Raw genomic sequence first — 25,532 nt, 5'->3', positions numbered from 1 at the left:
CCATTTCCCCTCCTTAAGCCTCTGTTAAAGGGGCAGGATACTTTCCCCCATGCTGTTGGCAACCCTAGCCTGGGCTATTTAGGGCAAGGCAGGTTATTCAATATTTTTCTATAATTGTTCCCTTTCCAGAAAAATACACTGGAGGGATTTCTACGTCTAAGCCCTGTTCTAATTTCAGCCACAGTATTGATTTTCATTAATAATTCCTCTCCCCCGCCTGCCCTCTGGGTTGTTTGGTCACTGGGTTACAGTGCAAGATCATATCTAACCTACTTTCATTCATGAGTTCCTTATTTAGTTCAAGGTGTTTCCTCCCCCTCACTGTGCCTGCCTTATAGTTGATGCTTGTTAGTCAATTTGATTTTTTGTTTTCTAGGTCAAATCTCACCTTGTTGTTTCATGCATGTGGGCTGGTCTCTAAAACCTTCAGGTGCCAAGTCTTGGCTTACAAACAGTTCAGAAGTTCATGGATTTAACTTTCTCCCACTGAGCAACATGAAATAAAACTGGAGACATAGAAAGAAGGGAAGTAACATAGATCCCCCCTTCATAACTGGCCTATGAAGGGGAAAGAACACAAGCCGTAAGATGCAGCCGTTAGCATCTTAAACCATAACTTGGATGTTCTGGGTTCAAATTCCGCCACCGAGCTCGGCCGGGGCTATTCTGATCCCTCTATGGATGTATTCAATCTTTGTTTATGTCACCTTCATTCCAAGGAGCTTGGAATAGTGTACATTGTTCCCACCTCCTCCATTTTATCCACAGATCAACCCTGTGAGGTTAGGCTGAGAGTGTGTGGATGGTCCAGGGGCCCCCAGTGAAGAGGAAGGATAGGATAAAAATATGACTGAACGTTACAAATGTGTTTGTTGTTAATAACAAGTTCTTATGTATGAAAGTGTGATATTGATAAGGAAGCAAACAGAGGTAAAAACAAATAAATGCCAGAGAGGTTAAACTGCTGCCCTTAGAATAGAGAGGCTTCTATTCAAACCCTTCGTAAATATGAAGCTTTCCAGCAGTCGGTCCTACCTTACAGGGTTGTTGGGATGATTAAAAAAACCCACGTAAACCACACTCAGCAATAAGGGTGGGATATACATTAATAATCCTTAGGGTTGCCAGGTCCCTCTTCACCACTGGCGGGAGGTTTTTTGGGTGGAGCCTGAGGAGGGTGGGGTTTGGGGAGGGGAAGGACTTCAATGCCATAGAGTCCAATTGCCAAAGCAGCCATTTTCTCCAGGTGAACTGGTCTCTATCGACTGGAGATCTGCTGTATTAGCAGGGGATCTCCAGCTAATACCTAGAGGTTGGCAACCCTAATCATCCTGTAAATCAGCTCCTCATGACCACTACCTGACCAAGGTCACCGAAGGGTTAATGGGTGCCTGGCTTTAGACTTCATGTTTCTCTGGCCTGATTTTTCTAGACAAGTTTCAAGAAGAGCTCAACACACATGTTAAAAAACAAGACTACAGCAACAGTATCCCCTCTGCATTGTTTGAATACAGCAATACTGTGCTTTTCTCCAGCCCAAAAGACACATTTCTCAAATTAAGCCCTCGAGACAGTCACAAAATAAGCAGAAGCAGCATCTCAATGGATTTGGCAATGTGAACTTCGGTATAGATCACGTAAGGCTTTTGGATCAGCAATTAGAGGTTTTATAACTGCATTATATAATCCTGTTTCTGAAGCTGGCAACACAGCAGCCCAGGACTCGGAGAGAGGGCAGGATTGCCTTTTCCAGATCTCAAGGCAGCTGTTCTGTTTTACCGTCTTTGCACGAGGGTGCATTTTATTTTGTCGCATTGGAGGTGCTAGCCCTTGGGTTATAATCTGTGCTTTTGTTAAATTTAGGAGTCCAAAGTCTGGAAGCAAAAGTCCTCGATGGGAATGATATTCCAGCTCGAGGACAGGAGATCCAGGACTGGAGGATGAGCAGGGGCCAGTTTATAACTCTCTGCAGGGCCCCAAACCACACGATCTGCAAATTTGCAAGGGCTAGACTGTAGTTTACATTTACTCTCCTTAATCCGCCTACCCTTCATGGAGAACAGCAAGATAGAAAATCAGGGCTGGTGCTTACACTCGCTAACTTGTAAACCGGTCCCTCTAGCTGTCCCCTTGATAGCAGTTTGATCTGCAAGCAACGATCAGATCATGTAATTTAAGTTCATGTTTCAACTGCCTGTGTCCTAGGGTTGCCACCCTCCAGATGGGACCTGGAGATCTCCTAGAATTACAGCTGATCTGCAGACTACAGAGATCAGTTCCCCTGGAGAAAATGGCTGCTTTGGAGGGGGCCCTCTATGGCATTATATCCTGCTGGGGTCCCTCCCCTCCCCAAACTCCACCCTTTCCAGGCTGCACCCCCAAATCTCCAGAAATTTCCCAACCCTGAGTTGGCAACACATTCAGCCTCTGTTAAAAGGACAGGACTCCCCCACCCCCTATCCAGTTAGCAACAACTTTACTCATGCTGGAATGGATGCTTGGTTTGGTGCACTCTTGAGCCGACTCCATAACCCATGTGGCTCCCCAAGTGCGGGCCAAGCTTCAGAAAAGGGTGACTGCCAGTTAGTATCATCAGAGTACAGGCCCACATGCCACACCTGGCAGTCAACAGGCCATAGTGGTACCCACTGGTACCCTTTGGCCAGAAACCATTTCCATCATTCCCCAGCGTGGCTCTCAGCACTGTAAGCCACACATCTTCAGGCCACTATGGGACCTTGTGCACTGTAATGGTTAGCGATTTAGACTGGGAGTCCCTCCCCCGCAACTGTCACCCTCCAGCCATTAATCTCACTGGGTGACCTTGGGCCAGTCAACTTCTCTCAGCATAACCTACCTCACAGGGCAGTTGTGAGAACAAAATGGAGATAAACTATGCATGCCACCTTAAGTCCCTTGGAGGAGGGATGGGGGTAGAAAGGCCTTTAAAGGTGCTTTGAAGGTCGCTGGAGTTAAGCTTAGGTTAACTTAAAGGTAAAGGTAGACCTCTGTGCAAGCACCAGGTCATTACTGGCCCATGGGGTGACATCACATCAAGATAGTGTTGCCAGATCCCTCTTTGCCACTTGCAGGAGGTTTTGGGGCGGATCTCTATTGGCTGTTTACTAGGCACACTATGTTTACGGGGTGGTTTGCCATTGCCTTCCCCAGTCATCTACCCCCAGCAAGCTGGATACTCATTTTACTGACCTCAGAAGGATGGAAGGCTGAGTCAACCTTGAGCCGGCTACCTGAAACCCACTTCCATCGAGATCGAACTCAGGTCGTGAACAGAGCTTTGACTGCAGTACTGCAGCTTGTAGGGTTGCCAACCTCCAGGTAGTAGTTGGAGATCTCCTGCTATTACAACTGATCTCCAGCTGATAGAGATCAGTTCACCTGGAGAAAATGGCTGCTTTGGCAATTGGGCTTCATGGCATTGGAGTCTCTCCCCTCCCCAAACCCCACCCTCCCCAGGCTCCGCCCCAAAAATCTCCAAGTATTTCCCAACCTGCAGCTGGCAACCCTAGGCTAGCTTGCCACTTTGCGGCACAGGGCTCTGTACCTAAACGAATGCAACAACAATTCCATGTATGCAAGGCACAGATATACTGGCAGCCGCACGTAACCTTGACTATGCCAAACAGTCTTTGGGCAGTAACGACCCCAATGCTCTACCATTTGAAACTCACCCACTGTGGAATTTGAAAACTGTCTCGGGATTTTACAAATTGGTCAGTCCTAACCAAAGCCGTACAGTCAAGTTCCCAAGACGCATAAGTTGGGGGTGTTGTTGCCATCTGATCATGCTCCAGGATCAGAGGAGCATGCTTATTATATTAGGTGCTGTGGAACAAGGGCAGGATGGTGCTGCTGCAGTCATCTTGTTTGTGGGCTTCCTAGAAGCACCTGCTTGGCCACTGTGTGAACAGACTGCTGGACTTGATGGACCTTGGTCTGATCCACCACGGTCTTTCTGATGTTCATAAGATACCAATTTAGACCATAGCAGCAACTGAGATCTCTGTTCTCTCAGAATTAAATACTACAAAGTTGAATGGGCCTTATTCCCAAGTACATGTGCACAGGACTGCAGCTGCTCGATACTACCGTATGCATATTTCCTTTGAGGCAAGCCCTGAAGTATTAAATGGGGCTTACTTTCCGGTACGTGGGATTATAGCCTCTATCGAGACCAGCACACGAACAGGCGCAAAACAGGATGTTTTAGGGATTATGTTGGCTGTGGAAAACGAATCCAGCTGTATGAAGCTTCACTTCCTTTAGATCCTTGGCTAAAGTTCTAGTGCCCTCTGCCGGCAGTCAGAAAACAAAGAGTCCACACTATGAAAGGGTTGTGCACTGGGGAAAAATGTTTTAATTCTGTATCATAATTTAAGAAAGGGAAGGTGTATCGTTTTAAGAATTCTCGGGAATGTTGTTGCATCGTGAAGACCCATCAGGTTCCATTTCTGTTTTTATTAAGTTCGGATCGGATGACCGCCCATTGTTTTCCATGTGTGGAAAATGGCAGGTTTTCCAGAGTGGATGTGTTTTAACCAACCGGCATCAAAATATCAGGGAACCTGGTCCACCCTCTCTTCTAAAGACTCCCCCAATTTTCATGAGAATTGGGCAAAGGGGTCTGGTTTTACAGCTCCCTGGATAAGGTGACCCCAAATAACTTTCTGCATAGTGGAACAAGGCATGAAAATGGCCACTGGTTTTCTAGAGCAGCATTTGGGAGGTTGTTGTTGCCAAACTGAGTAACTGCAAGTGAAAGCAGTCCCTCCAGAATGTCTGACTAATAAGGTGCCCACCTGCTCCGCCAGTCATGTGGAGAAATAGGATTTTTTTTTAATGCAGGCAAACTATGTTTCCTTGCAATGGGTTTGTTGGGGGAGCAAGAGGTGGAACATGCAGTCTCTCTTTGCAGGAGAGCCTAAAAAAAGAAGAAAAAGAGCTTACCTATCCAAACCTAAGCAATGAAAAATGCAGCATTACCCCCAAATCACTAATTAATCTACAAAGTGGTGGAAAACAGATAACCTACTAATTGAAGACAACAAGAAAGGCCACCAAACCAAAAAACCCACATTGAAAAACAAGAAAGTAACACCTCAGAAACACAAGGCAGAAGATCAAAACAAACCAAATAAAACGGCACAGAATATTAATTATAGTACCAAGTGCAAATTAGTACTACACATGAAGCTGCCTTATACTGAATTAGACCCTTGGTCCAACAAAGTCAGTATTGTCTACTCAGACCAGCAGCGGCTCTCCAGGCTCTCAGGCAGAGGTCTTTCACATCGCCTCCTTGCCTGGTTCTTTTAACTGGAGATGCTAGGGGATTGAACCTGGGACTTTCTGCATATCAAGCAGATGCTCTACCACTGAGCCACCGCCCCTTCCCAACTAAAAACAACAAAAATAATACCTCTCCCAAACTGCCTCCCAGAGATCAAATGTACCCCCTTATGGAAAAGGATGGAAGAAAAGCTAGCTAATAATAATCAGGCCAGTCTGTTGAGACGCACCATCCAGTCAGGATCGGACTATCCTGGGTCTGGCACAATCCAAACAAGGCATCTCTCCCACGAGGCATACATACATCACACACACAACTGCAAAATGGCCAGTGTAATGGAAGGCTGCAATTTAAAATTTCCCTTCCCTCCAAGAAAGACTGTGTGGTTGGCCAAGGCCACTTCCCTGACTGGTCCCAGGGCTAAGACTGGCTGGAGAAATGCAATTTCCTAAGTCTGTCTCTCTTTCTTTATGTGACAGTACCGGCACCTCTTTTCAAGGCTCTCCTAAGGGGGGGAAGCAAGTCCTGAGGGGGGAACCTCAGCACAACCTTATAAATGAGGCCTGGCATCTTTTTGTTTATAAAAAAAGGCAGTTCTATTTCCAGGGGGATGGGGAGAAACATAAAAAAGCCAGCAAGCTGACCCTGTTAAATTCCTGACAATTAATTTGTGATGTTAAGAGATCCAGGATTCGATCTGGGAAGACTGGATATAAGGTTGCTCGAACTGACTTTTAGGGTCAGCAATATCCAACTGCACCCCCCTAACTATTAATTCCCCATGAAGGAAGCCATTTGGTGTCTTTTTCTGGGAAAGGAAACTCTATGAACGTATTTAATATGTATTATGTTGATGTAACAAAGGCCACCATTAAAGGCATTCAATAAAACAGAGGGACGCGCTTGCTTTCCTTCACCTCAAACACACCAGAATTCCTTTACGACAATACCATTTAATAGTAAACAAAATACAGAAACAAAGTACAAAAAAGGGAGGGTTACTGAAATGCAAGGATTACAAAAACATATATACATACCGTATGTTTAAAAGGTATTTAGAGACAAACATTAAAAAAAGGAATGCACGGCTTTTGGGGCCCCTTGCAGAGCCGATGGGGATTAAAGAGTTAGGGCAGCAATCCAGATTAAGTGAGGCCAATGGAAGACTTGCACAGCATCAGTGGGAGTGATTTCCAAGCTAGAATGGTGCTGCCGCTTCCTTAGATTGGTGGCCAAAAAGCCATTAGGAACAGGGGACAGCTGGAGCAATTGTGTAGGGGGATTTCAAGTAAAGTTTTCTAACTTTTCAGAGGCTAGGCCAGCCGGACTCTGCTCTCAGGTCTGGAGGATATCCGAAAAGAGACAAATCCCTTCAGCACATGGGGGACGCCTTTCCAGGGCAGATGAACTCCAGGGCCTTTGGTACTGGGGACATGTCTGCACAGCTCCCTATTCCCAACAAAGTCCGCTGGGACTCGGTTACAGGCAACAGTGGATTTTACTCTCGTTGGGTGTCCTCCGAAACTGAGAGCAGAGTCTGGCCGGCCCATTAAAATAAGACATACTTTTTCCATGTAGGAAACAGAACCATCACCATCCATCGCTTTGGACAGCAGAGGGTATAAGATACACGAAACGCCGGTCCAGCTGCAACACTTGTCCAAGGCTGGGGTGCGCAGATAGCACATCCTGTAAAACCTATCGGGTTGATCACTGGCTCTGACATTTATGCTGTGCGGCCCACACAACCAGTTAAACGCGAGTTGCTGGATGTGAAGGTCTGTAGACAGCACCAGCGAAGCATCAAGACTCTTCTGGCCAACGGAGCCAGGAGTTCTTTTTAAATGACGAATTACAAAGGTGAAAGCAATACACAGAAGAAACTCGTGATGATTCGAGGGGGGAAATGCACAGCTCGTGCACGTGTGTCATTTAAAAGGGGGTCGCCATCCAATCCTCTGCACAGGTATGCTCACTCCTGCACGGGTTATATACCAGGGGTATATATATATATATATAAAAAAGGGAAAGAATCCCATTGTGCATTTGACTGCCCAGCCATTTTTGGGGTCTGAGTTAGCAAAAGTAACCAAAAGGGGTTGGCGAGGGGAGTTACTACAGCTTGTTGTTGTGGCAACTCCTTGCCTTTTTATACAATATGGCCCTTGGACTGACTTAAAGCCTGGAAGTTTCTGGATGCGCTGGCACAACGCCTCCCACGGCACTACCATCTCCTGTAGAACAGGAGAGAGAGAGAAAAGGTGTCTTTGGCTGTAAGAATTGGACTTATTACTGGCAGCTATCTGCACTGGCATCGTCTTCGCCATTGCTCCTAATTTAAAAGAAGAGCCGACGCAGACTAGCCAGTCTCACTTTTAGCCACCAGAGAGCCAGGTTTTGCAGCAATGCAAAGGGAAATTCAGAAACCCCCCTTCAAATCTCCCGGGCTGTTCCTTCCACCATGCAGAAATACAGTCCTGGATGCAAGTTCAGCTTCTCTTTTCAGGGAACCGAGATGGTTCTTCTCCCAGTCATTGACAACCCCAAATGTTCATAGAAAGCATAAGCCAAGTTTCCTGGAGCTTTTAATGTCTTACAGTGAAAAGCACTCAGTGTATTAATACTAACAGGCTGCCACAGCTTAAACGTTTGGTTGTGATTCCGTCTTCAAGTGAAAAGGCGCCTTCCCAGACTCTCCCACCCTTTCCTTTCGAACCACTAAAATGCTCACAGAGGACACATCATTAAACGCTATTAATACAGCTATTGGCAGTGTGGACCACACCTCCGGAGTGGCTTTGCTACTAAACCATCTGGGGCATTTCACTCCACGCTTTGGCCTTTTTCTTGGCCAGAAACAACCAGGGGGGTTCGGCAGGGCTGCACATGGACATCGGCAGGCTCAGCGAAGTCCTCATTTCCTTTTCCGCGCAAGTGGATTCCTGAGGGACCCTTCTGACTGGTGCTGTCAAAAAACACCAGAAAACGGAGTAGTGAGCAGAAAAGCAGGAGGCACAGAAACATTACAGAATGCTTACCCCCTTTTCTTCCCGATGAAACATTAAGCCACCTCTTACTTTAAGAAGAACTTTGTAACAACCATGGGGAATGGGACTGTAATCCATTCCATTGTTTACTGTAGGTATTATTGTGCTCTTACTGCATTGTTTTCTACTTTTGTAATTCCATTTTTTTTTGCACTCGTTTTGACTACTTTGTTGCATTGTTTCTAATTTGTGTTAACCTAGCACTATCACATAGTTTACCGGGTGTCTTGTACTCTCTGACTGTGTTGTTTTACTGTAAAATCAGTGAAAAAGGCGGGCTATAAAGAAACGATTCAAGAGCAAAACCAAAGCAATTAAATGGAATGCTGACTTTTAGAAAACCCTCTACACCACAGTGTAAAGAAACGTCTACAGGAAGTTATCAAATGCCACATCTTGCTTTGATCCATATCCTATGGATTTCTTTGGCATTTACTGGACATAAGAAAAGCCACGCTGGATCAGCCCAAGGCCCATCAAGTCCAGAAGTCTGTTCACACAGGGGCCAACCAGGTGCCTCAAGGAAGCCACTTGTGGCTACACAATCCTGTGGACTACACAGAGGTGCATATTTCACCAGCTTGTCCAGTAATCTGCGCAGCCGTCATGTGCCACAATTCCACAGCCCCCCCCCCCCCCCCGCAAAAGAAGAGAATGTGGTATCAGACTCAGGACCTCCTCTCCTGTTTTTCGCTCTGGCACAATCTCTGTGGTGGTTCCCACGTTGCAGAATGGTCAGTTTGAGGAAAGGCCCCCACACTTCTGTCACTTCGCAGAATGTGCAATACAGAAATGTTCAGGAAGGTATTCTTATAAATGGTGGTTGCTTCTACAAGGGCTAGTACTATAGCACACTGCAATGTTTATTGCATGTATCAGACCACCTTTTACTGCAGTTTAAGATCTCCTGTCTTTGTAACCCTCTTCTGTATGATGTGTAAAACCCTAGACCAGGGGTGTTGAACTCAATTGTTACAAGGGCCGGATATGACATAAATGTCACTAGGTCGGGCCAGGCCAGGCCATGCCTTGCCAGCCCAGATTGAGAGTGGGGAGAGGTGGCTGCCTCGTGGGCCAGATAAGAGGTCTCAAGGGGTTGAATCCGGCCCATGGGCCTTATGTTTGACTCCCTTGCCCTAGAGAGTGTTGTTGCCTTAGACAGAGGGGTTGCTTTGTTTGCTTGCACTGTTTTTCAATTCTTCAGTTCTAACCCCACTGCATTTTATTGTTTATTACAGATCTTTGCTGTTTGATTTCTCCAACGCACCTTTAGACACATAGAGAAAGGTAGGCTATAAATGTTGTTGTCGTTAGTTCAGAAAACAGCTTCCTAATTTGAAGCCTGTGGACCCTGTGAATTTTTTTCTAACAGGTCAGCATGGCTCCCTGATTTCTGACCAAGCAGGATACGATATGAAAAGCTAAATACCCACAAAAATTGGCTGAGTTTGCAACAAAAAAAAAAAAGGCAACACCCCCTCTCCCATTTTTTAATACCATTTGGAGAGGATGTGGTCATCTTCGTTTGTACTTTATTCTCACGGGTACACACTGGAGAAGCCCCGCTCTCTTTCAGTAAATTCTCATAGGGAGCATCCGGTTGCTAGAAAGCAAAAAGACTGTAAGTTATACATTGTGTAAGGACATAAGGGAAGAAGAAGTATCTTGCAGGATCCCATCTAATCAAGCATCTTGCTTCCCACAGTAGCCAATCACATGCATAGGTTAGTATTCAAGCAGGTTGTGGATTCCAGAGCTTCCCCCTGCTGCTGCCCCCAACTGACATTCAGTCACCATGGCTAATAGCCATTGATGGACCCCTCCTCCATGAATATGCCTCATCCCCTTCCAAGCCACTACTGTACTAGGTAACAGTCAGTCCAACAAGTTAATTATGCACCATGTCAACAAGAACTTTCTTTTTCCTATTTTAAATCTACTGTCAACTTCACTGAGTTCCAGAAAGTTCTAGTGTTATGGGAGAGGTCGAAAAAGTTCTTTTTCTCCATATCATGTATGATCATTTAAAACGTTGCCATGTTCTTCTTGTTTCTTTCTAAGTGAACCCTCCCACAAAGTTGCCTTTGCTCCAATAGTCACACGCAAGACAAAATAGCTTTTTCTCTGCTTTCACAGCTGACTGCTACACATGTTCTGTATCAAGACAAAGATAAGCGATGATGCCGTTGCATGAAAGGCTGTTAGCCAGAGCATAGGGTTTTTCATCCCTCTTGTTGAGGCAAAGATTACATGCAAGCAAGAACCATGTGTGCATGTCTATCTTAACAGCAAACAAATCTGTGCGGAGTAAGGGTGTGCATTCGGCTAAAGCCAACCCGAAACCCGCCCCCCCCCCCAAATACCTTATCGGTATTTTTCAGGGATTTTTTAAACAGGGGAAAAAAGTGGCGATTTAAGGGAGCCGAAAAGAGGATCCCGAATAATGCTGAATTTTTTCAGCATTACCGGTATTTGGGGCAGCTTTGGCCCCACCACCATTTTTTAGCCCCCTCTCCCTTACCTACCTGCTGGCCTCTACCTTTGAAATCCATAAGGACTGAGCCCAGCGTTCAGCTCTGCACTGCATATTTTTTGGATTCGGGTTTAAGAAACCTAAATTTTTTTGAATATCTAGAAAAAGCCAATATTGTGATTCGGCCTTTTTTTGGATTGTTCAAAAATTCCCGGATCTATTAAACCTGAACCCGAAAAATATCGGGGTGGGGGGATGGTGCACAGCCCTAGGGTGGAGAAATACTCTCCACCCTAGAGACCACCTCAATATTTTATTAATTGGGCTACACTCTACATATATTCCAGGGACTGCAATGTTAATAAAAGACTGACAAAGGGGGAAACTACAGCCGATTAGTTATTTCTCTCCCAAGTGCAGAACACTCCACCTCTGAGTGATTCAAATGGCTCTGGCCTAGTACAAACAAAAGGTTTACTATCTCACACCTTGGTGGAATGTCACACCACAAGGCTAGATAGTAGAGGCATGAAGTCCCGAATGACACAAGAGGGGGATGGAGGGAAGATTGCAAATTCTTAGGACAAGAGAAGACCAACCTCTTCTCTTTTTTCATCTTCCTTGGTGGCACAAGCCATGAAAGACTAAACCTTTATCTAGGGACTCCATCTTGTCCACATGTTAAGGGACAATGGGACACATGTTAACAACAATGAAGCAAACAAACGTTATTAGCTTTGGGACATTTTAAAAAACCCAGTATTCAAATCTATATAATCCAATAATTGGAACAAGGGTCGCAGTCTTTCTCTGCAGCACTCTGATGGTTCTCATACACCACCTTACCTTTTGGGGCTTAGAATTACCAGTATTCTTCTCCCCTGGCTCAGTTTGGGCTAAGGCCTTCTCTTCCTCTTTTGGTCCTTTGGCAAGAGGGAGGTCCTGGAAGCCCCTCTTCTTGAGTTTCGCCATGGAGATCCAAGCTGGTTCCGAAGACGGAGTTTCTAAATGGGCCGGTGGAATTTTCTCTAGGAGAAACAGATTACCCAAAAAAAAAAAAAACCCTAATCAAGGCTTGGATCTATTTGGATCTAACCAGGGTCAGCCCTGGTTAGTATTTGGATGGGAGACCACCAAGGAATACCAGGGTTGCTGTGCAGAGGAAGGCACTGGCAAACCACCTCTGTTAGTCTCTTTGCTATGAAAACCCCAAAAAGGGGTTGCCTTAAGTTGGATGCGACTTGAAGGCACTTTACACACACACACATATATTTATATATAGATTGATGAAGACTGTTGCTGTTCTAAATTGGAAGTTTTATGGTTTTATGTTGTTGTTATCTGCCCTGAGCCCGGCCTGGCTGAGAATGAGGGAAGGCTATAAATTTAAATAAATAATTTTTTAAAAAAGAGCGACCATTGAAAACACAGGAACTTGTCAGCGATATTTTTTTTTAACCACACTGGGAGATGCCATTTTGATTTCCCACCTCAAGCTCCTGACCGTCTTGAGTTGCCTGGCCCTACTGCATCTTAACTTCCCACTTCACCTCTTACCTAACCCTCTCCTGCTTTCCCAAGGGATCATCACCCTCAAATTAAGGCAGCAGGGTAGATGGGGTATTCATGGGGCCCAACCAAGAATAGGAGTTTCGTGGAATGATCAGTTGACATCACTGTCCACAGCAATACCACAGACTTGTTGTTTTAACATCATATCCTCTATTCTGGAAACTGTACTTCTGTAAATGGAAGGAGGGGAGCAGAAATCCAGGATTTTCCATAGCTCCTTCCAAACTCTAGTTCCCAAGATTCTTTAGGGAGAAGATGCAAAACTATCATAATATTATATATAACATAGCTATGACCTAAAAGGCTATATAGGATTCTTGGATGTGGATGCATTAAATGTGCACGCAACACAAATGTGTTACTTCCCACAGGTTACATATGTTTTGCAGGAAATATTAGTTCATTGCTAGTCACCCCAGCCTCCAGGTTTCAATGCGCACACAAAAAGACAAAAGCAACTTGTAAGAACTGGCCTCTTTCTGCGATACCTGGAAGTCTGCTTATCTGCCGCTTGGCTGTCACTTCTTCAGGTTTAGCCTTGCTGGTGTTTTTCTCTTCCCGGAAGCTGGATTTTACCACCAAAGGTTTAGCACTGCTGGTAAGCTTTTGGGGTGGCTGCTCAGGCTCAAGTGAGTTTAGCTTGTCTTTGGCAGAGGAGATACTAGAAGCGGCTAACAGACCCAGCTTTCGGGGCTCATGATGTTGCTTCTCAGTGTGGTATTTTAGCAATGAGCATGTTCTCCTCAGCTTAACCCCAAACGGGCTCTCACGGCTCTGTGGCTCCTCCTTTGGCCACTCACTGGCTGCAGTGTTTCTGTTCTCCCCATTGAGTCTTTCCAGGCTGTTTGGTGTACATCCCGTTGTGGCTGTATCGGGTATTCCTTCAAAAAACTCTGGTTTTACTGGTGACGAGGGGGAGCTTCTAGGGCATGAACCATCTAAGGAATTTGAACCCCCTGAGAGAGACCTTTGCCAGGCAGGAGCAATGGTGAACCTGACTGGTTTAGTAGAACTGGATTTTAGCTGGGTCTGGGCAATCTCATCTGGTGATTCGTTTTCTTCTTCTAATTTCATACTATCTGACTGATCTTCTCTGGCATCCTCATTAGGAGGGGTGCTTTCAGAAGCAGCTTCAGCAGATCCAGAGGGTACTTCATTTTTCACAGTAGAGTCACACGCTTTTTTGAGGAGCTCTGTCTCTTGACTGCCCGGGTCATTGTTCAGAACAGAGCGGCAAAATTCTGTTGGGAGACACAGTTTTTTATCCTCGGTGCTGTCTAAATTGGTTTCCAATGTGGTTGGTTCTTTCTGCGGAGACACCAACGGCTTCACGGGGTCTTCAGAAGGCTGATGTTCCACATCTGCTGTATCATCTTCGAAGGCTGAGCTCTTTTCAGGTTCTGGGTCTGTAGACTTCCCTGCTTCTGAGGGAGTTTCTGAAGCAGATGTAGAAAACTGTGGGATGTACAACTGAGAACTGGATCCACAGGCAACACCATCGTGCCCACCCTCAGGTCTTTCCTGTGCTTCATCAAACTGGATTGCATTGTTGCCATTCGTAGAGCCGGTTGCTTTTTGATCTACATGTTTTGGGCACTGCTCATGGATACATTCTGCTGGTGACTCAAAGTCCTTTTCTATGTTGCTACCAGGCGAGGCAGAAAATAATGTATCCCAAAGCACTACAGCTTCTGTTTCTGTCTGTAAAGGTTGAGAAATCTCAAACTCTTCTTTCCCAGTGTTCTGCGGATTTTGCTTGAGGCCATCAATACAATTCTGAGTCGTTTCTACCCCTTCCTCCTCCATTTGCGGTTCTATCTCTGCAGGAGAAGACTCTGCACTTGTAGAGGACGCTGCTGTGTCATCTTGGAAATCTGTTTCTGTAACGTTGCAGTCCTCTGGTGCTGAGAGACAAATCCCACCTGGGCCAGGGAGAAAATTCCAAGAGTAACGCAAAGGATTGAAGGTCCTTTTCTTGGGCACTGCATTGTTAATCCAACTCTCGTTTAAGTGATTGGTATTCTGGATTGATGAGCCTATGCAGAAAAGGAAGAAGCAGGAAGATAATGTTTTATGGCTTTCAACACACGCACATCTCTGCCTCCTACATTATCTCCCTCTCTCTCACACACACACCCAACAACTTGCTGCCATTACCTTCTGAATTCTCCTCTGGGCAGTCGGCTTCTTCAAGTAATTTGGGGGGGCTTGCTTTGCCTTCAGCAGCTCTGGGAAGGCATGGCTCCTTCTCCAGCTTTTCCACCTGGCGGGATGCAGAAAGACCATTTGTAGAATATGCAAAGGACAGGCTGCATTTTGAAGAACGCAAATGCAGACACAATGGTGGCCCACCAATGAAAGAAGCTGCAATTGATCAATTGCCTGCCTTTTAATAGATTCATTAATTAGCTGCTACCAAAAATCAAAGTACAAGCGGCTTTTTCCAACAGTGAAGGACACATTCAAGATTATGGTGGCTTGGATCCAAAATGTGGCAGTGAATCCAAAGAGACCCCACCCCCACCCCGCTAACAGAAGGAGCCCTCCGGCTTGCAAAAGGCATCTTTGGAAGTCTAACCCCAGTTGTTTAGATGTAACCCAAACTGAACACTCACCATTAGAAAGAAAAACCCCTTTGCATGCTTTTGGCTTTAATTCCAATTTCATTGCACCAGAAATCCATAAAAGCCTCAAAAGACAAGCAAGCGAAATCTTAAACTAAGAATTAAAATTGACTCCCCAAGTGTTTTCCTTCTTTCCCACACCAGCATCATTTAGTGAAGAAGTTTTTGCAGCATCCCCCATTCCAAAATTGATGCTGATAGAGTGATGGGGAAAGTGGAAGTGTACGTGTGTGCACGCTTGATAATTATTTAAAACCTCTCCCACTTTTGCCCCATCTTCACCTGTACTTGGCTTAAAATTGGAAATATAGGCAGAGAACAGTGGCATAAAACTAACCAGTGCAAAACCAACAGTTAACCACTCCTCCAAAGGCCTGGCAGAATCCAAAGACCTTTGCTCACATGTCAACATTCAACAAGGAATTTGTCCTGTGGACTTCCTAAGACAGAACATCCCAAGGAGACGAAACCATACCTGAAAGGTATTTTTGGACACTAGCCTAAAGCTCGATCTACATAGGCAGCACAAAGTAGGAGAAGCCCGACCCTCCCTCCAAGTAGAAAACTAGCAGAAAAGTAGCTTATCCCACTCCTTGCTGTGATTGTTTTCTACTTGCAGGGAGGTTTTGGAATGGTCCCTTGTGGGAGCCATGTCTCCATCATCCTGCTGGAGTCCACAGCTCTGCCTTCCCTTCTCAGCACTGACCAGCTCATTGCGCTACAGGCATAGACCTGACCTTACCCCTGGGGGAGTACGTGGCTAGAGCCGAGTCTTACGCAAAGGCTGTAATGAATGGGGAAGATCATAAGGGAGGACCACTGCCCTTCAGGAGACACTTACAGCCGATGCCTGAGTCTTGTTGTTAAAGGCCTTCTGCCTCCGTCGATTAAGTGCAATTTTGTGCCTGGCCGCCGAGGTATCCAGGCAGCCCAGCGGAATAGCTGGGGTGTTGAAATCGACAGAAAGCAAGCGGCCTGTTGGTGATACGGGGCTTGCGAGGACGCTGGAAGAGAGTGGGCTAACCGGCCTGGAGGAAGCTTCCGAGGGTACCTGGAAAATGGAGGCGGACGAGTTAATTTATTTTGTGCTCCCCTGACATTGGGGATATTGTTGTGCTCCATCCAACTGCTACAGACTGCCTTTGACATCACAATATTTAGACGTAAACACGTAACATCACAACATTACAACGACCCTTGGGATTTTCTCTTAACAGGTTTAACTTTGGCCAGTGTGCCAGCTGCGACCCTCCTGGGGAAAACCTGATCTTGACTATGCTGCCCATGCTTCGATTGAATATCTAAGGCTTGGTTCAAACGTGCAGGAAAATCAAGTGGAAGAAAGGGTTGTGCCACTTCAAGACGGTAGGCAGGGGGATTTCAGCTCTGAATGTTCCTTCTTAATTAAAAGAAATGCCATACAAATGAAAAATTAGCTTAAAATTAGCAAGCGGAAAGGGCCTGTTCTCGCTCTCTTTGCCTGCTGTGCTGGTTTCCTACCTTGCAGGAAGGTTTTCCACACAAGGAAGCATTTGATCATCCACCAGCTGCCCAAAGTCACACAGTCTCAGCCACCTCACATGTGTGAACCAGGCCTAAATTAGATTATTGTTATACCTGAGGCTGCCTATGAAGAGTGTTTGGAAATGTTGACTGGTTCTAAAGATTGCAGCCAATATATTAATTAGAGGTGGGGGACGAGTGTGATCTTATTTTAAAAGGTAAAGGTCCCCTATGCAAGCACTGGGTCATTCCTCACCCATGGGGTGACGTCACATCCCGACGTTTCCAAGGCAGACTTTGTTTGCGGGGTGGTTTGCCAGTGCCTTTCCCAGTCATCTTCCCTTTACCCCCAGCAAGCTGGGTACTCATTTTACCAACCTCAGAAGGATGGAAGGCTGAGTCAACCTTGAGCCGGCTACCTGAAACCGACTTCCGTCGGGATCGAACTCAGGTAATGAGCAGAACTTTTGACTGCAGTACTGCAGCTTAACACTCTGTACCACGGGGCTCCTTATTTTATTTTATCTTATTTTACTCATGCGTAAAAGACCTTCACTGGCTATCAGTTTGGCCCCAGGCAACATACAAAGTATTGGTTCTTACGTTTAAATCCCTAAACAGCCTGGCGCTCAAAGAGCTCACCCCCACCCCCTTTACCTACACAGCCCCAAGGCAAACTAAGGCTGCAGTGGACACATCAAAACTGCACACTTACTGCACACAGCTGTAAAGTCATTTTTACGAACAGCAGTGTAAAAGGAGCCACATAATCAGAGGGCTGAAAGGCAGAGCTTTTTAGTTGTTTTGTTGCCTTCACACTAAGTCCACAAGGGGATAATTTGCTTTTTATTAGCAAAAGCAACCATATATATAGATCAGGTCTACCAAAAACTTTCATTCCTGAACGGTTTTTTGTTTAACGTAATGTTTACATTTCTTCTCCTTGCTCAGACACATTTCTCTGCAGGCGTTTTGATCCCTTTTCTACACAGGAAAAGAATGCCAAGACATGCCAAGACATGCGGCCTTAGCAAAGACTCCCCTTGGCCTTCAGAGGGCCCTCCCTACAGTGACAGAGCACATGCTTTGCGTGCACAGAAGCTTCCCCAGTTGGGACCTGGGGAGCCCCTGCCAGCCCCAGAGTATAGCAAAAGGGTTTGACTTGCAGTGCAATTCTACACACGTTCACTCATAAATCCCATTTTACTGCCAGGTCGTAGAGGATTCCGGCTTCAGCATGGCAAGCTCCGTGCATTCGTTTTGATAGCAGGAAAAGTGGCCATTTACCTGGTCATCTTCACTGTCTGTCCCACCTAAACTCAAAGAGCTATGTCGCTGAACAGGGTTGGAGGACTGCAGGATAAAATAAGGGAGAAGGGTAAGTCAAGGGAAGCACAGCAGACGGCATTACAGGGCAGCAGGTACTGGGACAGAAAAGTCCAAGAGGAGAGCAGGAGGGGTCTATGCAACGTCTCCTTCAACTACACACACGTTCACAAAGGCAGCAACATTCATTTGTAGCAGTAAAATGACCCCTGTTACGATGGGGGCAGGTTTGCACACTGAGCTTGAGCAGCAAATTTGTTAAATCTGTAGATCTGTCATTGATGCTTTCCCCACAACCCTAGTGTGGTGTGTCTGAATTGCTGGCCTGCTTGTTTATCGGTTGTGGGCATAACTGTTGCGTTGGGCGATCCCAAACTCATGGAAAAAATGACTCCAGCACAGAGGTAGATCTGAACTGGGTCCCTACATATAAATGTGCAATGCAACAGAAATCCTCAATAGCCAGTAGATCTGACAGAGTCAGCTACTGTCAGGGCTGCGTGGCTGTTGCACTTCCAGAGGAGCCCAGAATGTGGTATAGGCTGCCAATGACATCTTCTTTAAATAAAAACAAAAACCAGAAACAAAAACAAACCATTAGATATTATGAATGCTAAGATATGCTTGAAAGTGTGCTTGAAAGATATTGTGAATGCTAAGATATGCTTGAAAGTGTGCTTGAAAGATATTGTGAATGCTAAGATATGCTTGAAAGTATGCAAGCAATGCCAGATGAACTCTCAGAAGTCAGAGGAGTGGCTGGATAAGATTTCCAGTGGTCAGAAGGGATTCAGTGACCTACATAACTTGTACTTAAATTTTAGCCGATTTAAAAACCACTGAAGTCTGTAACAGAGACTATGGATGGGTCTAGCAATCAGGTATCGTGAATGGTGTGTAGCTTTCCTTAATGGCTGATTTGGGATGGTTTTATCCAATGTTATTTATTTGTACTCGGTTTTATCCAAATGTATGTTCTTCCTTTTATATGCCAATAAAGGCTTGCGTTGTGTGTGACTATGGGTGGGCTAATGACAGATGTATGTGAGGTGAATTGAGGTCCGCTGTTTGTGGCTGCCTCATAAGCTAAGAAACCAAACAAAATGGGGCTGCCTCAGTGTCCCCTCTCACAAGAAAGCTGTAACGTGCACACCTTACTAGTGGAAGTCAGAACGTCATGGAGAGTGGAAATGTCTGGAGGGCTTCTGGGTAAGCCATCATCTTCGGAAATGGTGCCTGCGTCTTCTGTTCTCTTGCTAGCAATAACCAGAGGTGGCGACCTGAGCTGGAGAGTCTGTTGGAACTTAAGCTGTTGGGCAGAAGCGGGGGGGGGGGGGGGGAGGGAATTAAAACACATGGGTCGTTTATGCATGGGAGTTTTACCTGGGGCTCGAAGGTCGCTCGACCCACACTTTTCTGCTGCGAATCTATGCACCAGCAGTCACCAAGCTCAAATCAGGAGTCACCAAGCTCAAATCATTTGAGTCGACGCCTCTTGTAAACACTGCTTTGTAATTGGCTGTAGTGCTTTCTGTGATAGAAACGATACCCCCACCCCCGCCAACTCCCCTGTTGCGTGCTTTGGCTTATGCATGGAGATTTCATCCGGGCTGATCTCAGGGGAGAGGGAAGAATCGGGTTAACAGAGGAACAGGAAGCCCCTGGATTTGTGAGGGCTGGCAGTGAGGTCATCTCTAATGGATGGAAAACTCATGCATAACTCCAAGGAACAACCTTGTCAGACCGGGGGAGAATATGAGTGAAAGTACCCATGCATAAACGACCATGGACTCTGGAGGGGGGGGAAACACTGAGGGGGAAATGGCCTTCATGGCTTCTGTTTTCTTGCTGGGCTTGCAAATTCACTGCTCCACTATGAGGTTTGGGGAGAAGACAATCTCCTGCACTTTTGTCCTTTAACTCATCCAAGAATTCCTAGCAGATAAAATGGGATCTGCTGTGTGGTCTCCCACAAGCTTTTGGATCGTTGCCTGCAGCCTTTGCAACCAGTGACATTTACACTGATTAAACAAATCTGCATCTATTGGGATGCATGAAAGAGAACTAAAAGAGGCAGAAATGAGCCAGCTCTTGTTGTAAAACATCTCCTCTGACACATCCTTGAAACACATCCAGCAAGGAAACGATACAACTTCCATACACTGCAGCCACTCACAAAGGTAAATTGTGTGTATGTGTATAAAAGTCAGGTGTCGGGATTCTCTCTGTATCTCACTCTAGTGCGACCAAGATATGAATGCGTGGATTACAAGTGCTGTAATCAGCATGCCTGCAACACACTACAGGAGCCAGTCTTGGGTTTGTTTCCCCCTAACAAAGCTCTCCCATCTTTCCTCCATGCTTGGCAACTGTACTGCAAACAAGCACTCTGAATTTTAACTGGGCCTAATAAGCCCCTTGCTCGGCAGCAACAACAGAGAGGGGGCCACAGCCTTCATGGTTTTGTTGAGAGTAGCTTGCGTCACTCACAACCCTCTGAGCTTCTGTCCTTGGGTTTTTAAGCCAGCTGAGCAGAGCTGCTGTCAAGAAAATGATAAGGAGGCTGGTCAAAAAAAGACGGGCATATGCCCCGGAGGGAGGGCGGAAGGAAGGAAGGAAGGAGCCTGGCCGAGTGCAGCGCCCTTGCCTGATAGTGACAGCAAGGACAAGGATATATAGCCAAGATGTTTATGGTCCCAGCAAGGGGTTTATGAACGCTGGATGCTATAACAGGGTAATCTGGGTGGGAGACCAATGGAAGCCAGGTATAAGAGCAGGATGAACTTATAAACTTATAAATATTTTAAAGAAATCAAGACAACTTATTATGAGCACTAGAACAGTTCTCTTGCCACTTATTTATTTATTTTCAAATTTGTAGCCTGCCCTCCCCAGCGAGCTGGTTCATATGCATACAGAAATTCCCAAGTCCTATCTCTGGCATCCCTAGCTAAAGAATTCCACACAGAATGTACTGGAAAAGACTAAAGCACTGTAATTATGCCAATAAAGGTATGTGTATGTGTGTACTGGGAAAGACCCGTTTCTGCTAGGAAAGCCATTGCCTGCTGAGTAGATAATAACAAGCTGAATTAACTGATCTAAGGCATGTTCATACAGTGTAGACAGGGCCCTGAAGAGTTCTGTGCAGTTCCACAAAGGTGCTCAGTCAGTTAGAAATCGTGCAGAATAACTTTCTAAGAAAAAAATTGGGTCTCCCTCAAGGTATTCTAGCCTCACATTTAAGGCTGGAGACAGGTTTGCCCTCAATCACTGTTAGGGCTCACATGAAACTGCTAAAATATTTTAAGAAACTTGATAGCCTTCCAGAAGACCACCTAGTTAAATCCTGCTACTGGCATTATAGGGACAGAGATCAGCGGATGAGCATGCTGTCCCACATTTTGCAAATGTATTCCACACCCTCGGTAAGGTAAGGTAAAGGTCCCCTGTGCAAGCACCGGGTCATTCCTGACCCATGGGGTGACGTCACATCCCACCATTTACTAGGCAGACTTTGTTTACGGGGTGGTTTGCCAGTGCCTTCCCCAGTCATCTTCCCTTTACCCCCATTTTACCGACCTCAGAAGGATGGAAGGCTGAGCTGGCGACCTGAAACCAACTTCCATCGGGGTCGAACTCAGGTCGTGAGCAGAGCTTGGTAGAGGATGTTAAATTATGGAATTTTTAAAAAATCCATTACTTGCTCCATGAGCGTGATGCCAGTCAGGATGCTGCTCTGGTTCAGCACTCGAAGTTCTCTCTCCAGTATCCTTCCTTTAAGAAAAACAAATTCACTTCACAGTACCTAGTCATCCTCACTAGTCCTCCATTAAGAAAGGCTTCTACCAGCTTTTGTTTCCACACCGTGCCCTTGGCACATCTTGAAAGCAGATTAAATAAAGTTCCTGTAGAGCAGTGTCTCTGTCCTTGTAACCAGGGTCAAGTGGAAGACCTCAAACATTATATTGCCCCTCTTATAAAGGCATAACACACAGGTGTTTGGGTCATATCATCATCCACTTCACAGGCACAGACATGGAACTTATTGAGTTTTTGCTGATGGATGTCTTTCCTTATATCAGTCATCAGGTGGCTATTATTGCCTTATCATCTTTTAAAATCAGAAAAAAATGTTTTACGCACTAATCTTGATAGACGCTTGGTTAAACTGTAGTTTTAGGTTCTGTTCTGAATGTCACCACTTTTGGCATTTTGTATTTTTTAATTGTACAGTTTGTTTGTATTTTTTTGCTTTTGGTTTTTATGCTTGTTATGACCATGTGCTTACAAAAATAAACTTAAACATAATCATAGGAGAATCACCACTATACAGGTTAGAGGGCAGGGCCTTCTAGAAAATAAAGAGGTCCCTTCTAGAAAATAAAGAGAGCCAGCACGGTGTAGTGGTTAAGAGCGGTGGTTTGGAGCGGTGGAGTCTGATCTGGAGAATGGGGTTTGATTCCCCACTCCTCCACATGAGCGGCAGACGCTAATCTGGTGAATGGGATTTGTTTCGCTACTCCTATACATGAAGCCAGCTGGGTGACCTTGGGCTAGTCACACTCTCTCAGCCCCACCCACCTCACAGGGTGTATGCTGTGGGGAAGGGAAGGTGACTGTAAACCGGTTTGATTCTTAAGTGGTAGAGAAAGTCGGCATATTAAAAAACCAACTCTTCTTCTCTTCTCTCGGCTGGCACCATCTTGCTAATGGACCCAGCTGGGTTTGAGAATAAACATGACGCTTCAGAAACTGTCTCAAGGCCTCGAACTCAGAGGCCTTGGTTTACCCACTTGGGATTTAGTAAAGACAAGGGCAACAGTTGGGGAAAGTTTGTGGTCTTCTTCCATGCCCTGCTGAAATAACTCCAAGTCTTGCTATCAGTACAGTACTCAAAACACATGTCAGATGGAACAACTGAACTTTGCTGTGCAACGTCAAAGCCATTCCTGCTAACCCACAAAACTTGGCTAGCCTGCCAATTTAGGGCCCAGAGACCTTCTGAGTGGAGTTAAACTGTTTGTCCAAGACTTTTGGCACACATTGGAAGTTACATTTCCAACCCAATTTGTCTTCTGTGGAACTCAAGGCAAGATGCCTAGGCTTCATAGAAGTCTCCCAGCAGATGGTGACCGGACTCAGAGCCAATTACATAAACAATCTGGCTGATTACTTAAGTTCTGAGGACTTGCATCCTCCCAAAATTGCAAAGCAGAGTATTCCAATGCTACTTTATGCAGATGATGTTGTAATACTCTCAAGAACTCAGGTGGGTATGAAAAGAACCTTGGCTAGATTGGCAGATTTTTGCAAAATCAAATCTCTCACAATAAATTATAAGAAAACTAAAATTCTAGCCTTTGGGAGCAATAGAAGAAGAGGAACCTGGACAATAGATGGCAATGGAATTGAACAGGTGATGTCCTTTAGATACTTAGGAGTAACATTCCAGGTGAATGGTCTAAGAACGGAGCACCATAAACAGGTAGCGGTGCTTGCTGAAAGATCTTCCTATAACATTTTAAAATTCTTTCGGACAAAAGGTGCCTTTTATGTCCCTGCAGCTTTAAAACTGGACTCAGAGCCGATTAGTTGTACTATGTACCCTCTGAAAACACAGTAAAGCAAGGTCCCCACACATCTACCACGGGTTCATTGCATCTTTTCTATCACCCCTGGAAGGCATCCACATGACTGGAAACATGCACACTCTGCTGGGTGGAAGTCGAAAGGGTTGTGTTTACTGTACAATTTCAGATGTGCAAATGTCTTTCAAAGGTGGCACCAAAGACGCCGTTGGGCCACAATGGAGAAGAACACTCCTGACTTGTGCCACACCCTAAATTATCTCATCAGGACTATCGTGGATTAAATCAGCACCTGAATTATGTAAGCCTCAATTATCCCAAACACCTGAATATTCAAAGCCACATGGCGTCTCTTTTGAACTTTCACGTTATTGAAACCTTACGTATAAAAGTGCTCCTGTTTGGGTGGCCAGCAAAAATGCCAGTCACTTCTATTCTTTTACTTAAATGTATCTGTTTATTTAACTACCCTTTTACACTCGGTATTCAGAAGATAACTGTGTATTCAGAATCTGAAGGTTCCATTTAGCAATTGCACCTACCAGTCATTGACTGACTTAGCCTCCATGACTATACCCTTTTAAAGCCAGCTAAATTAGAGGTCTGCTGGAAAATATTGGGGAGGGATGCCAAAAGGATTCCCATTCCCTCCATCCAAAAACTGGCCAGAATCAAAGATTGAGGATGCAAACGCACTCATGATACCTTGCAGCCTTGACAGCAATGAGTAGAACATGTCCATGAGCCCTGAACCAACAGGGACCAGGATTCGTGGTCGAAGGGGAAGAGAAACTACTCTTGGAGAACCTCAGCCCAATTTCCACACACACAAACACCAGGAACCTTTCAGAGGAGAAATACCTGCAGTGGATGGATTGCCTGGAAATGAAGTGCTAATTGTCCAACAAAGTTTTTATCAGGGGCTCACAGATGCAGACAAACAGACAGACAGACAGAGGGACACTTTTCACAAACTTGTTCCAGCAGTGAAACAGTAAGCAAGGGCCTCCAGAAGATCTGAAGGCCCTCATACCTGCAAAGCTCTCACTTTCCCAGGAAGGTTCTCCTGTGAGGATGTTTTGCCAGCTGTATCTGGTGGCGATTCAAAAATGAAAACGCTATCATGCGATAAGGCTTTATTTCCCATGCTTCCTTTGGATCTGAAAGGGAAAATGTGGTTCATCATCAGATGAAATAACACTCCCCAATACTTACAAGAAACTATTTATGTAGTGCTTTCTTCAAATACATGATAACCCTTACGACACCCCTGTAAAGTAGGCCAGTCTTAACTGCATATTGTGGATGAGGGACGGTGTGTATGTATGAATGTGTGTGCACGTGTGTGCGAGACAGAAATTGCTGCTTACGTACCTAGTAAGTTAACAGATGAGCAGAAATGAGAACAGGCAGCTACCTGGCTCTTAGCTCATGCCTAGAAAACACACTGGACGAAAAGGACTGCTGGGAATCATGTTTATGGCCTCAGTTAATTTTGGTACTTGCAGGAAGTCCAATCTGGTGGTGCCCTACTCTAAAGCAATTAGCGGAAACCACTTGGAGCTAAATAAATAAGTAAATAAATAAATTTGAACCCATGTCTCCCCTGCCTAAATCCAAGCTATCCAGTATACCTCTCAGACTTTCTCATTTTTACCTAGCTACCATTTACATTTTTAAACTGCGCATCCTTCCAACAGCTAATGGTTCTCCCCTCCTGAGTGGGGATTTGTGAAGGGGTGGGGATTTGAACAGCGGTGTTAGTCTGTTGTCTCAAAATAAAATCTAGTGACATCTAAACATTCTCCAATACAGTTTTCCATCACATATCTATGCAATGAAGTACACTGCGACTAGGGTTGCTAGCTCCAGATTGGGAAATACCTGGAGATTTTGGGGGTGGAGCCTGAAGAAGGCGGGGTCTGGGGAGGGGAGGGACTTCAATGGGGTATAACACCATAGAGTTCACCTTCCAAAGTGGCCATTTTCTCCAGGTGAACTGATCTCTGTTGCCTGGAGATCAGCTGTAATAGCGGGAGATCGCCAGCCAGCACCTGGAGGCTGGCAACCCTAGCTGCGACCCAC

General features: G+C 45.4%; 1 protein-coding gene across 1 annotated transcript in view; it reads right to left on the bottom strand.

Moving 5' to 3' along the window:
• Nucleotides 1-8,039: 8,039 nt before the first annotated feature.
• KIAA1210 (KIAA1210 ortholog) overlaps nucleotides 8,040-25,532 on the bottom strand; it is a 30,642-nt gene continuing 13,149 nt past the window's right edge. Inside the window, exons 4-12 of the mRNA XM_056858994.1 lie at nucleotides 24,481-24,607; nucleotides 19,010-19,165; nucleotides 17,818-17,883; nucleotides 15,869-16,078; nucleotides 14,561-14,666; nucleotides 12,892-14,439; nucleotides 11,678-11,859; nucleotides 9,856-9,961; nucleotides 8,040-8,276 (exon numbers count right to left, since the gene is read on the bottom strand). Coding sequence (XP_056714972.1) covers nucleotides 8,116-8,276; nucleotides 9,856-9,961; nucleotides 11,678-11,859; nucleotides 12,892-14,439; nucleotides 14,561-14,666; nucleotides 15,869-16,078; nucleotides 17,818-17,883; nucleotides 19,010-19,165; nucleotides 24,481-24,607 — 2,662 coding nt within the window. The 3' untranslated portion in view covers nucleotides 8,040-8,115. The remainder of the gene's footprint in view (nucleotides 8,277-9,855; nucleotides 9,962-11,677; nucleotides 11,860-12,891; nucleotides 14,440-14,560; nucleotides 14,667-15,868; nucleotides 16,079-17,817; nucleotides 17,884-19,009; nucleotides 19,166-24,480; nucleotides 24,608-25,532) is intronic.

This window comes from Euleptes europaea, chromosome 13 (genome assembly GCF_029931775.1).
Source record: "Euleptes europaea isolate rEulEur1 chromosome 13, rEulEur1.hap1, whole genome shotgun sequence".
Lineage (NCBI taxonomy): Eukaryota > Metazoa > Chordata > Lepidosauria > Squamata > Sphaerodactylidae > Euleptes > Euleptes europaea.
Note: the sequence above shows the minus strand (reverse complement) of the source record. Positions and strands in the feature narration are given on the sequence as shown.